We start from the raw sequence: 13767 nt of genomic DNA on the forward strand, positions 1-13767 counted from the left end.
GCCATTTAGGGCTTTATAGGTCATTACCAGCACCTTGAATCTCACCCGGAGGGCAACCGGAAGCCAATGCAGCTCGCGGAGTAGAGGTGTTACATGGGAGTATCGGGAAACCCCCACCACCACTCGCGCGGCCGCATTCTGCACCAGCTGAAGCCTCCGAGTAGTCCTCAAGGGCAGCCCCATGTAGAGAGCATTGCAGTAGTCTAAACGAGAGGTCACGAGCGCATGAGTGACTGTACGCAAGGCATCCCGGTCCAGATAGGGCCGCAACTGGCGCACCAGGCGAACCTGGGGGAAGGCCCCCCTAGTCACAGCTCCTATATGATCTTCCAAGGAGAGCTGTGAATCTAGGAGGACACCCAAGTTGCGAGCCCTATCTACGGGGGGTAATATCTCACCCCCCATGATTAGAGATGGAATAATCTGGAATAATTTCCCAAGATGCCGGCACGCACAGCCACTCAGTCTTGTCGTGATTGAGCCGAAGCCTGTTCCTCCCCATCCAGACCCGAACCGCCTCCAGGCAACGGGACATCACATCGAGGGCATCACTGGGGTGGTTTGGGGTAGAGATGAAAAGCTGGGTATCATCAGCATATTGATGATACCCAACCCCAAAACCACGAATGATCTCACCCAGCGGCTTCATATAGATGTTGAACAGGAGAGGCGAGAGGACCGACCCCTGAGGAACTCCACAAATGAGAGGCCTCGAGGCCGACCTCTGCCCTCCTGCCAACACTGACTGCGAACGTCCCAGGAGGTAGGAGGAGAACCACCGTAAAATGGTGCCTCCCACTCCCAACCCCCTGAGACGCTGCAGTAAGATACCATGGTCGATGGTATCGAAAGCCGCTGAGAGGTCTAATAGGACTAGGACAGAGGAACAACCCCTGTCCCGAGCCCGCCAGAGATCATTCACCAGCGCGACCAATGCCGTCTCCGTGCTGTGCCCGGGCCTGAAGCCCGATTGGTACGGGTCCAGATAATCAGCTTCCTCCAGGAACAAAGGGAGCTGATGCGCCACCACGCTCTCAACAACCTTCGCAAGAAAGCAAAGGTTGGAGACCGGACAATAGTTGTTTAAAACAGCTGGGTCCAGGGCAGGCTTCTTGAGGAGGGGTCTCACCACCGCCTCCTTCAAGGCGGCGGGAAAACTGCCCTCACTCAAAGAAGACAAAGGTTAGCTACAGGTACAGAGAATGGTGTGAAGGATCTAGTTAGAGCAGACATGTCAAACTCGCGATGTCATGTGATGTTGTGCAACATATCTGCCATTGCCGGCAATGGGGTGGGTGTGGTTTCCCAATGATGTGTCTGGCCCACGGGCCGGCAGTTTGACACCCCTGAGTTAGAGGGAGAAACTGCCAAGTGAAGGTGACATCACACTCTAAGAGGTTCTGGGCTTTGTAAAGAAAAAGAACACACTTCAAAGAAGGAGGAAGTCATATTGTTTCCTGGGAGTGGGTTGAATTCTTTGGTTCTCATTACACCCAGCAGTGCTGGGAAGAAATTGAATCCATGGATAATGAGAGCCAAACAAATACCTCTTCGGGAAATCTTCTCTAAGGATTTGCCTTTATTCCTGCTTCCTTCCCCCTTCCTTTCTCATTCTCCTTTTTTTGTCTTGTAACCAATTTCTAACATGTTCTTATTTTCTTTATCCTCACTATAAGAATCTGAACATCCCTAAATGAACAGCTTCTTTTTCAGTTGGGAAGTTTTCTGTTTTTAAAAGTGGAATGAAGCTGGAACATTTTAATGTTGTAAGTGATTAGAAAATTGACTGCTTTAAGAAAAAGTAAAAGAGCTTGAAATGGAATGCCTTTTTGTCAGCTGTACTGTGCAAGTTGGGAAAGTAAACCTTGCTTAACAACCACTTCACATAATACCCCTAGATTGCTTTTTTAACCCAGGGAATTAACTTGTTCTTGCAAGTGATTTGACACACGATTTGGCATTACTGATATTTCTGATTTCTTTAGTTGTGGATCTAAGTTAGTTTCCCAATATGAACATGGCTTTTCACAGAAAAATCCAAGTTGTTCTCAATGAGGGATGACATAATCAGCCTATAGAAATGGGAGGTGTTGTGATTCAGGGTCAGCCTGTGGGTTCGGCAGTTGGGTCGGACGACTCAGAGGAGGAGGGGGGTGTTGAAGACCTTGCTGAGGGGGTTGAAGATCTTGCTGATGATAGCCCTCAGGCAGGCCCCTCCCACTTGGTCACCATGGAGACCCAGCTGTGTGAGCCTGACAGTGTGGATGAAGATGACCCACAGCTGGCCCTGTTCAAGGACGCCCGACGCAGGAGGCAGTCAAGTAGGAGTAAACAGAGGAAGGCTGTGGGGCTTCTCGGAAGGAGGCAGAGAGAGGCCACGCCCTGAACTCTTTATAAAGGGAATGTGTGGGGAGGGCTGGTTTGCTGAAAGCAACCGCTCAGATAGTGTTTCAAAGCTCCTGTATCTTGGTTCGTGTCTTGTTTGTTTTTTGTAGTAATAAATTTGGCAGACGTCATTCCAGCCTCTTGCCGTTTATAAAGGGGTTGCCTTTTCTGCAGGGCCGGTAGCAGGCTGGTACAGAACAGTGGGAGGGCAGAGGCATTATTCATTTATTAAATTTGTAGGCTATCCATCCTCCTGTCAGCAACTCAGAGGCATGCCTTTTTGATGGCAATCTCCATGTTATGGATATGGATCATGTCCCCTGATGTTCAGAAGGGCCCAGTTTAAATTTCAAACATTTATTTTTATCTCCAACGATTGCCTTTTGACTCTCTCTGTCCTTGCAACTTATGCTATGCTTCTGTAATACATATGACAAAAACATTATTGCAGATGGGATTATAATAATAATTTACTAAATTTATATGCTCCCGATTCCCAATGACTCTGGGCGGTTTACAATTGTACAACATTTTAAAAAAATAGAACAGTATAGCAAACACAAAATATCACAAGAAACAACAATGGCAAAGAAAATAAACCCAGAGGGGAACAGAATGGAGAAAAGGGATATCAGTCATTCTCTCCAAAGCCTTAGACAGATAGCCACATATTTAAGATCCTTTGAAACATCAGCAGGGTGGAGGCCATTAAAATCTCTAGGGGGAACTGAAGGCTGGTGATGCCACAGAGAAGGCACACATCCAGGATCTCAGTAGGTGACATTGTTTAATCAATAATACTTGGGGTGTGCCAGCCCTATCAGATTGATCATACTACAGGTGATCCCTCAAGAAACTTGGTCCTGTGACATGTAGGGTTTATTGGTAGTGACTAGCACCTTGAAACACACCCAATCTGGCTGCCAGTGCAGCTTGTGAAGCAGAGGTTTTACATTAGTATACTGAGGCATGCCCTTCACTGCCTGGATTGCTACATTCTGGAGCAATTGAAGCTTCTGGATGGTCTTCAAGGTCAGCCTCCCTTGAGTTGACCCTCCACCAAAGGGGTCTATAGGAGGGCAAGGAAGGAACTGATGAAATGCCAGTTCAGTTCCAAAGAGTGGGATTTGCATTGTGATGTCAGAGTGTATATTTATTTCATCATTTGAACATTACAATGGCTATTATTATCATCGGTCGGTGGCTGCTATGCAGTCTCAGAGCCTTTATATATGGCTTGCAGACTTCTTCAAAGCAACTCTTGTTAAAAGCTGAATTCTGAAGTAGTGAACTACAAAACTCTTTATATTGTTTAGATTAACCTATCAGTTATAATCAGAGGTCAATCTTAACAACCTAGATTCCCTCTAGAAATTGAACTACAGAAATATTAATTGCCTAGGGGACTGTGGGAATTGAAGTCCACATATCTGTGGAATGCCCAAATGGGGGGAAAGCTGCATTAGGGAATCTGATAACCTGCTGATGTGTGCATTTCCTCTTCTTAGCTACCTTGTCTGCGAAAGAGTGGAGGCCCCGCCTTCCTGCCTATGACTTCCTGAGTATGATGGAAGCCACACTGCCTGAATTTACTATTTATACTCAAGAAAGTATAAGTATCCATCAGGAGGAGATCCTAGGAGAAAAGAAGGCAGAAGCAGCAATGACAAAGAAGCCCACAGAGGACTCCACCATGGAGGAACTGAAGCAGAAGAAGCCAACTGGAAGGAGCTTACAAAGGACAGCTCCACATCCGGGAGCAAAGGAGAAGCAGGCTAAGCAGCATTCGGATTTATAAAGCAATCTGGTAATGTTGGATCTCTGGATAGTTTTGGAAGTAGAGGATAGGACAACGCAGAGGTCTAGAGACAGCAGTTATATTTCATAAACATTTATTGAAAACTGTGCAGTTCTTACGTACACAAAGTTGGTGACATAGGTATAACAGGCCAATTTTCATACAGAAGGAGGCCTCCCAAAGCTGCTATGATTCTAAAACAGCCAAAATGCCTTTTTAGCATTTTTCTGCCGTATGCATTTGCTTTGGAAAGAAAAATGATTGAAGGTGTTGAAGAAAAGAAGGGTAACAAATGGAGAAAGATATCATCTGGATTACACTTAAGTAAGGCAGGATGGCTGCACATGGGTGCCCATGCTTACACGTCTGGAAGCAATTATTTTTTTAAATCTCAAAAGAGTTTAAGGCTAATCTGGACATGAAGATGAGAAATATGTTATCACAGAATCTCTGGTGTTTATTTTAAAAGGGTCAGTAGCAGTTTCCCCAGTGCTGTCTCTCTGGAAAATAAGGCTATGTAAGTTCCAAATCTACAGGATTATCTACTGGCCATTAAGAAATTGGGAGCAGTGAGGTAGAATCTTCTATGTTTTAGCAGTAGAAGATTGCTAGCCCACCAGTACTGTCAGCGCTTGGACCTTACCAGTTTAATACAAAGCTATGAAAAAGTGGAATGACGGAATCAAACAATAAAAGAATCTTAGGTTAGGTCAGGGGTAGGCAACCTCGGCCCTTTTATGACTCGTGGACTTCAAATCCCAGAATTCCTGAGCCAGCTTGGCTGGCTCAGGAATTCTGGTGTCAAGGCTCGTCCTGAAGCGAGCAGAACAACGGCTTGGCAGGAACGAGATTGAACGTGTTTTATTCGTCTTCACAGCAACCCGAAGCAGGAAAAAAGTCAGCGTTGGCGGCTACCCGCCCCAAACGCTGCTTTTGTAACAGCCCACCAACGTGACAAACACCACACCCACGGAACCACCACGCCCAACCTCACCACGCCCAAGAGACCGACCTCCGCCCACCTCCTCCTACAAACATCCCGTTCCTCCCCACCCATGCCTTTCTTCGGCTTTGGTGCTCGGTGCCTCCTGACATGCCGTCTTCCTCGGCTCCCAGGTGCGTTCCCCCTGGACTCTAATCCCCCCTCACCGGGCCCCATGTCCCCCACGACCCCACCCCATCCACAACTTGCCCACTTAACCCCACCCCAGCTCAGCTGAAAAACCCCTGCCGACCACCAGGCACATGTGTGGCCGAAATGTCCCGTGTCGTTATCTGTCCGGAGGCAGGGCCCCTCCCTCTGCTCGAGACAGCCGTCCGGTGGCAAGGAAGAGGCTCCCGAGGCGGCGACCGCTTGCCAGCGGCCTCAGGCCGCCGTCCCATTGCTCCGCACAGCCACACCAGCCGCTCCAGCCTCCTTGTCTGTCACTCCATCAACCGGCCTATCCTGCACATGCGCGGCAACAAAGGGGAGCTCCGCCGGCAGCAGCGCGGCCGGTCGAGACGAACACGATGGCTGGTGACTCTCCTGGGCCCAGGAGGCGCGGGGCAGTTCACGGGAGACCACTGAGCTGTCAGGGCTTCCGGCGGGTAGGTCAGGAAAGGCTGGTGGGAAGGGGAGGGCCCCCGGCCCTGGCAAGCCGGTCCCCGTTGAATGTCGGGCCTGTGAGGCTCGACATCTGGGAGTTGAAGTCCACGAGTCATAAAAGAGCCGAGGTTGCCTACCCGTGGGTTAGGTTATCTCTGGAGTAGTGCTTCTCAACCTTGGCAAGATTAAGAGGTGTGGGCTTCAACTCCCAGAATGCCCCAGCCAGTAAGAAGTCCACACATCTTAAAGTTGCCTAGGTTGAGGAACACTGGTCTGGAGTCCCAAAGGTGCCTTTCCAAAAGGCAACTCGACTTGCTTGATATTTTCCTTGAGAATGTTTTGTTTCTTATCCAAGAAGCTTCTTCAGTTCTGGTCTGGAGTGTTGAAGGAGGGGCACAAGAAGGAGTCTAGAGATGACAGAGTCCTGCACCCCGACCCCCAAATCCTGCTGTACTCCCCTGATTGGTGGAGGCTTTTTCCATGGACTAACATACTAAAGAGGAAGGGCAGCAAAGCCAGAGGAATCAACCAAGAACTGTGCCTGTCATGTGCATAATCTGGACAGCTTGAATTCAACCATGAGTCAGAACAGAGCCAAGAGAAGCAGGATAGGGATTGTTTCTTTGGGGTTTTCCTTTATGCTGTGAATCTGTGGGCATCCAACCCCACAGGACTTCCTGACCCCCTTCTCCACTTCCCCGTTAAGTGCTAAGGAAAGTAGAATGCGGGAATAGATCCACCAGGATTTTTCTTATTCCATAGAAGTAAGTGCTCAGCCTGATGTTTGTTCTGCTGTCCAGCTGCTTGACTTTACAGCTGTGCTTACTGAGCTAACTGTTATTAATGGATTGATTTGGGTCCAATGTTCTCTACTAAGATTGATGACAGTTCTCCCTAACCAGAAGCCAGCTGGATGAAGGCTGTGATGTCAGGGAAATGAGCAGGATGCAGTTCCTGAGAAGCTGGTCTTCTTTGACCAGGCCTCTGTTCTCTCCCCTTTGGGACAGCAAGAGGAGAATTAAACCTTAAAGGAACATAACTTTCTTTACAGCTGGATACCCTTTGGTATATGATAGCTTCCCTGAGAGGAGAGTAGATAATAATAATAATAATAATAATAATAATAATAATAATAATAATAATAATAATAATAATAATAATAATAATAATGATGATGATGATGATGATGATGATGATGATGATGATGATGATGATGATGATGATGATGTGGGAACATAGGGTGGAAAAAATTGTCGAGAATGAGAGGGTGAAGATCTTGTGGGACTTCTGAAAACAGACAGATTGCCATTTGGAACATAACACGGCAGATATCGCAGTCATGGAGAACCAAAGCGTACAGTTGATTGATATTGCAGTACCAGGAGATGCCAGAGTCGAAGAAAAAGAACTGGGAAAAATTACGAAATACTGCGACCTGGCCATCGAAACTGTGCGTTTATGGATGAAACATGGAACAGCGATACCCAATGTCATCGGGGCACTGGGAACTATGTCCAAAAACTTTGCAAAATACATCAAGAAATTGCAGCTTCCTGCAATAACTCCAGCAAAGCTACAAAAAACTCTGCTACTTGGAACGTCTTACATTTTAAGGAGATACCTGGTTGATACCTAGGATGCTGGCAGCAACCCGTGTCAACCATTAGTGCCAGTCAATTTGAGTGTTCAGTTGACTGAGTTTCATGTTTTATGAATAAAAGTTTTGTAATAATAATAAAGTTGGAAGGGATCTTGGAGGTCATCTAGTTCAAACCCCTGCTAAGGCAGGAAACCCTATACCATTTCAGACAAATGGCTGGCCAGTCTCTTCTTAAAAACTTCCAGTGTTGGAGCATTCACCACTTCTGGAGGCAGGTTGTTCCACTGGTTAATTGTTCTAACTGTCAGGAAGTTTCTCCTTAGTTCTAGGTTGCTTCTCTCCTTGACTAGTTTCCATCCATTGCTTCTTGTCCTGCTTTCAGGTGCTTTGGAGAATAGCTTGACTCGCTTTTCTTTGTGGCAGCCCCTGAGATATTGGAACACTGCTATCATGTCCCCCCTCCTCCTTCTCTTCATTAAACTAGACATTCCCAATTCCAGCAACAGTTCCTTATATATTTTAGCCTCCAGTTTCCTAATCGTCTTTGTTGCTCATCTCTGTTTTCTTTCTAGAGTCTCAATTTGGCTAACTATCTTAAATAAAAACTGAGGAAACAATAAGTTGAAACTCAGAATATGTTTGCTTTACTTATAAAATAATAAGGGCAGGATAAAAATCTAATAAATAGACTCAGTATATTAAGCCAAAATTTGGTTGACTAGCGTGTGGTTTAGACTGTTGTATGAACAAAGGCCCAGGTTTCAAGGAAAATGTTTCTCAATGTGCCTTGGAATTATGAAGGATGAATCAAAACTGTCTGAATGCAAAACATGTGGCATATTACTGAGTTATAGGAACTTGTATTTCTGGTAAGGGTTAGTAAATGATAATGAAGACCAATACTGCAAAGGATGTCTTGGGGAAAAGAACATAGTCCCTGCCATTCAGAAAAAATCCACATTGGGTACGTTGTGGTTTTGCATGTCAAGGGCTTCTTATGATGTTTGTATTGTTTATCTTTTATATTATTGCCCTGACTCATAAATGTGATTTATCTGGTAAAATTAAGGCCAATGTCTTAAAAATACAAATTCGGGCCAACACTCTTTTTGACAGTTTTAATGGAGCTGTGTCATTCAGCCTGGCTGAAGGCCTGGCACATAAAATATAAAATATGAGTACTTTTTATGTTTGGAAAGATGAATCTTAAAAGTGTTTACAAGCTCTTGGGGAACAATAGAAAATATATGGATATGTCGTGCATCTTCTTAACTGACTGACTGAGGTTTTAAACCTTAAAATTTAAGAGCCAGAAGACTGGATCATAAACTTTTAAGTTCCTTTTCTCAACTTGATACCTCCCGCATGTGTTGGATTTCAAATCCCCTAATCTCTAGCCAACAAAGTGAGAAAATAGCTTTTAAAAGGGATCTGTGCTTATTTTAATTCATGTTATGAACTACCAGACTCAGCAGTTTACATTCTAAAATGATAAAGTTATTCATAAGAGAAAAGTTGCCTGTCCTTCATCTCTCTGCTCCCTAAGAAAACTCAGGGGTGAGAGACTCCTGAATAACACAGGATGTGATGGAACTACATAGGGAAAGAATGAAAAATATATCTTCAATGTATGTGTTTGAGTTAACAGAAATATACAGCAAAGTGTATAAAAAGGCATTCTTGGGGGTCAGGCACTAATAATCCATAAAGGTAAAGGTTCCCCCGCACACAAGTGCTAGTGATTTCCGACTCTAGGGGTCAGTGCTCATCTCTGTTTCAAAGCCGAAGAGCCAGCGCTTGTCCGAGGACGTCTCCGTAGTCATGTGGCTGGCATGACTAGACGCCAAAGGCACACAGAACGCTGTTACCTTCCCACCGTAGTGGTCCCTATTTTTCTACTTGCATTTTTACGTGCTTTCGAACTGCTAGGTTCGCAGAAGCTGGGACGAGTAACAGGCGCTCACTCTGTTACGCGGCACTCGGGATTCGACCCGCCAAACTGTCAACCATCTGATCGACAAGCTCAGCGTCCTAATCCACTGCATTAAAAGAGATACCCAACCTGCTGACAGATTTTATTGAGAGTTGGACCACATTAGTATTTAAATGGGAGACCACCCTAAAATGTCAGCGCTAAAGACTATGCTGGGAATTTTTTTAAAAAAAATCTTAAAAGAAGGACATGGAAACCATTTTCATTGTATTTTCAGAAAAACTACATGATTGTGGTCATGAGATCACTAGAAGCTGAACTTGACTCAGAAGACTTTAACTATTATATGTGCAAAATTTGAACTGTGTTGTTGAAATATGTTGTTTACATTCTTTGTAAGATTTTTTAAAAAAATCCCATTTATATCCCGCCCTTCTCCGAAGACTCAGGGCGGCTTACAATTTAAAGCACAAATCAATGTGCTTAGCAATAGCCTTCATTCTATGTATATGCCTGCTTATTAGGGCTTTTGCCCCACCCCCAAGCGGCATTATTACAAAGTCAGCTTAATTGCCCCCAACAATCTGGGTCCTCATTTTACCTACCTCGGAAGGATGGAAGGCTGAGTCAACCTTGAGCCTGGTGGGATGCGAACCTGCACTAATTGCAGGCAGCTGGTGTTACTTAAGGAGGCATTAGCCCACTGCTCCACCAAGGCTCTAGATTTATAAACACAGTATTTAAATTCTGTTTTCTTCTTTTTGCAAATTAGAAATGGATGGGTTACAAACCTTAACAGGTTCCTCTAGACTAGGGGTAGGCAACCTCGGCTCTTTTATGACTCATGGACTTTAGCTCCCAGAATTCCTGAGTCAGCTGACTCAGGAATTCTGGGAGTTGAAGTCCATGAGTCATAAAAGAGCCGAAGTTGCCTACCCCTGCTCTAGACTAAGAGTCCCTGATATAGATCCTATGGGTACTATATGTCCACAGATATGCTCTTTCAGGCCCATCTCTTTCTACCCTCTGTTTAAATTTTTAAACCAAGTGGTTTAAGACCATGCCCTGATACAAACTGACTTTCCAAATCAAATTTCCCTGAAAGCCATTGGATTCTTCATTGCCCTTCAGATATTTTCAATAAGAAAAGGTGAGTGGCTGAAGAGTAGCACTTCATTGGTTAATAGAGCAGTAGCACTAAGACTTATATACCTCTTCATGGCGCTTTACAGTCAGCATATTGCCCCCAACAATCTGGGTTGACATTTTACTGATCTCGGAAGGAGGGAAGGCTGAATCAACCTTGAGCCAGTGAGAATCAAACTGCTGGCAGTCGGCAGAGTTAGTCTGCAATACTGCATTCTAACCACTGCACCACCATGGTTCTTATGCCTGCTTGTCCTCCCAAAAGACAAAGATAAGTTAGAGGGTGATAATTCCCCGCCTTCCAACAGATGGATGTTATATCACAATAAAGCTTTTATCTTTATTGTAAAAGAAGCCTCCTAAAAGCTCCTCTGCTGGTGGCGAGGAGAAGACCTTCCAGTTCTTCAAGGAGTTTCCAAAGTGACATTGACATCACTGGATGCATTCAGATATTATTCTGAAAGGATCGCCAGAGCGATAGATTGCGCAGTGACTGGAACAGATGCCTGTGCAGGCTAGTGCTGCCACTACCTCACAATTCATCACAAGAAGAAAGGATGCGAAGTGACTTGGGTGGCTTACAATTCTAAAATGATAAAACAATTTAAAAAACATTAAAACAAGACATCCACAAAATAAATGGACAAAGCATTATTTCAAAAGCAACAGAAATTATTAACTCTGCCAGGAGCAATAAATATATAACTTCTCAGCATTTCAAAGGCCAGATAGGACCAGAATCAAGAAATCTTAATACTGTAGAGCTGCAGATGGTTGCTAAAACAGCCAAGCATTCAAACAGTCCTATAGAAAGGAAAGCCTATAGCAAGCCTTGTCTCACTATCAGTGCAATATCTATCAATACAGCAGATAGATTCTGGAAGCACTCACTGAGGAAGAAGACATAGAGAAATCAGGATGCTCTGCCAATATGGAAGAAGGCCAAAAATGTAAGAAAATGGGTCATTTGGTAGCTATGTGTTATGCTTGACCGATGAGAGTAGTTGCAAAACATGTTGATACCAACATTTGGAAACCAAGTACATGTTTGGATCATCTGCCAAATTCTGCGGAGCATTTGTAAACTAATGGCTATAAAAGTCTTCCAAAATTAATTCAGGAGTTGATACAATGATTAATTCAGAATTTGTCCTCAAGAGCTTTCAGGGCATGTCCCATTTTCTACAGATTACCACATATCCTAGTAGGCCATAGCAGTGATATATACATGATCAGATTACTTTATAACCACTACCCAGTACAAAGAGTAGAAATGTGAAGTCTATGTGCTACATAGTCAGATAGATGTTCTTTTGAGCCAAGACTGTGTCTGTTGCACCAAATAAAAGAATTCTGCCCAGAAGGTGTATGGAGATTCTCAATCGTCCAAGTCATGGTTGTCCCAAAGGTGCTTTTTAAAAGGCAAATGGACTTTCTTGGTTTTTCCATTAAAGACGTTTAGCTTCTCATCCAAGAAGCTTCTTCAGAACTGACAAGAGTGTAACAACAGAACAGAGCAGAAGAGATTCCTCCAAGAAGAAGCTGTTTCATCTACACTACCAAAATGGTTTCAGTCATCCTGGTCCTCAAAGTGAGAGCAGAAGTGATGAGGATGGGCTATGTCAAAGATTGGGGCAGTAGTCCTTCCAGTACTTGATGCAAGGAAACATGAATGCAGGCTTATTGTTTCTGACTCTGGGATTCAGTGTGAGCCTTGGTGGAGCAGTGGGCTAATGCCTCCTTAAGTAACACCAGCTGCCTGCAATTAGTGCAGGTTCGCATCCCACCAGGCTCAAGGTTGACTCAGCCTTCCATCCTTCTGAGGTAGGTAAAATGAGGACCCAGATTGTTGGGGGCAATAAGCTGACTTTGTAATAATGCCGCTTGGGGGGGGGGTGTATGAAAGCCCTAATAAGCAGGCATATACATAGAATGAAGGCTACTGCTAAGCTTGTAAGCCGCCCTGAGTCTTCGGAGAAGGGCGGGATATAAATGGAATTAAAATAAAATAAATAAAAATAAATAAATCTTTTTGGCTGCTGTGGAACTAAAAGGCTGAACTAAACAGGTTTGACTCACTAGGGTTCTTTTTACATTCTTATGAACCATGCTGCCTAGTGCCCAGATAATAAGTTGTGATTTTATAAAGACATATAGGTAGCACACAGAAGAACAAAGAAATTTCATGAACTTTTTTGGGAAGGTCATTGCTGTTAATCTTATATTTCCTGTTTTCCTGTTTGCTCCATTTTTGCCTAAAATGCCTTGTCCATCATTTGTAGATAGGCAGGTTGCTACACAGGACACCATGAATTTCCGTAATGTGTTGTGTTAAACTTCTCATCACTCATGGCAGGGGAAAGTCTGACTGATGGGGGGAAATGAGCTTTGGAAAAACCAGAGAATGAAATTTACTTTGGTAAATGGTAAGAGATGGCCAACATAAATTCACATAGTCAACCTCATTTCTTGCAGGAATTCTGTTGATCCCACATAATCTTTGACTGGCATAGCAGATTGCATTTTTCTTCCTGGATGGAAGGGCTACACAGCAGTTGAAAATACACAAAGCTATTCCCAAGTGGGGAGATGTTCAGCCAAAACATACTGAAACATTTGAATATATAGTCAGAAGCCAAAGTAGACGTCCCAGTACAATGTTCTGATGTCATAGTAATGAGTCTGCTTTCAGTCAAAATGAAACTTTTCTATAGTTCCACAATCTACTCATAGGGTTTCAAATCTATGTCATCACCCAAGGCTATAACTCCTTAGTTATGAGCAAGAGGCACACTTCTAGATAAGCCCCAGGCTAAGCATAAAGTTACCATATACAACATTTTTCAATGCAGGAAAATAGGTTCAGGTATCCATTCAGCCTGTTTCACATATATTCACTGTATACATGTTTAAAATATGATATTGTGCATATGGGATCCTTGTTATCCTTCACACTGGTGTGTCTTTTCTAGTTAGTTCTTTGCAGATTTGTTGGGATCATAATTTAAAATACCCAGCCTCCAGAACATACTCCAAGGACATAGCTTGAGAGAGAATATTTTATACAAGAGGGAACAAAGTTCAAAGTGCAGTAGTAATAATAATAATAAAGTTGGAAGGGACCTTAGAGGTCATCTAGCCCAACCCCCTGCTCAGGCAGGAAACCCTATACCATTTCAGACAAATGGCTGTCCAGTCTCTTTTTAAAAACTTCCAGTGTTGGAGCATTCACAGCTTCTGGAGGCAGGTTGTTCCACTGTTTAATTGTTCTAATTGTCAAAACAATTCTCTTTAGTTCTAGGTTGCTTCTCTCTCTG

The 13767-nt window shown here is 44.0% G+C and overlaps 1 protein-coding gene across 1 annotated transcript in view; it reads left to right on the plus strand.

Annotated features, from left to right (window-relative positions):
- Positions 1-7510, plus strand: part of TXNDC16 (thioredoxin domain containing 16) — a 59796-nt gene extending 52286 nt beyond the window's left edge. The window contains exon 21 of the mRNA XM_081313448.1: positions 3894-7510. Within this exon, the coding sequence (XP_081169574.1) occupies positions 3894-4183 (290 nt within the window). The 3' untranslated portion in view covers positions 4184-7510. The remainder of the gene's footprint in view (positions 1-3893) is intronic.
- Positions 7511-13767: the final 6257 nt, after the last annotated feature.

Source organism: Vipera berus (assembly GCF_964194415.1).
Source record: "Vipera berus genome assembly, chromosome: 1".
NCBI classification, from domain to species: domain Eukaryota; kingdom Metazoa; phylum Chordata; class Lepidosauria; order Squamata; family Viperidae; genus Vipera; species Vipera berus.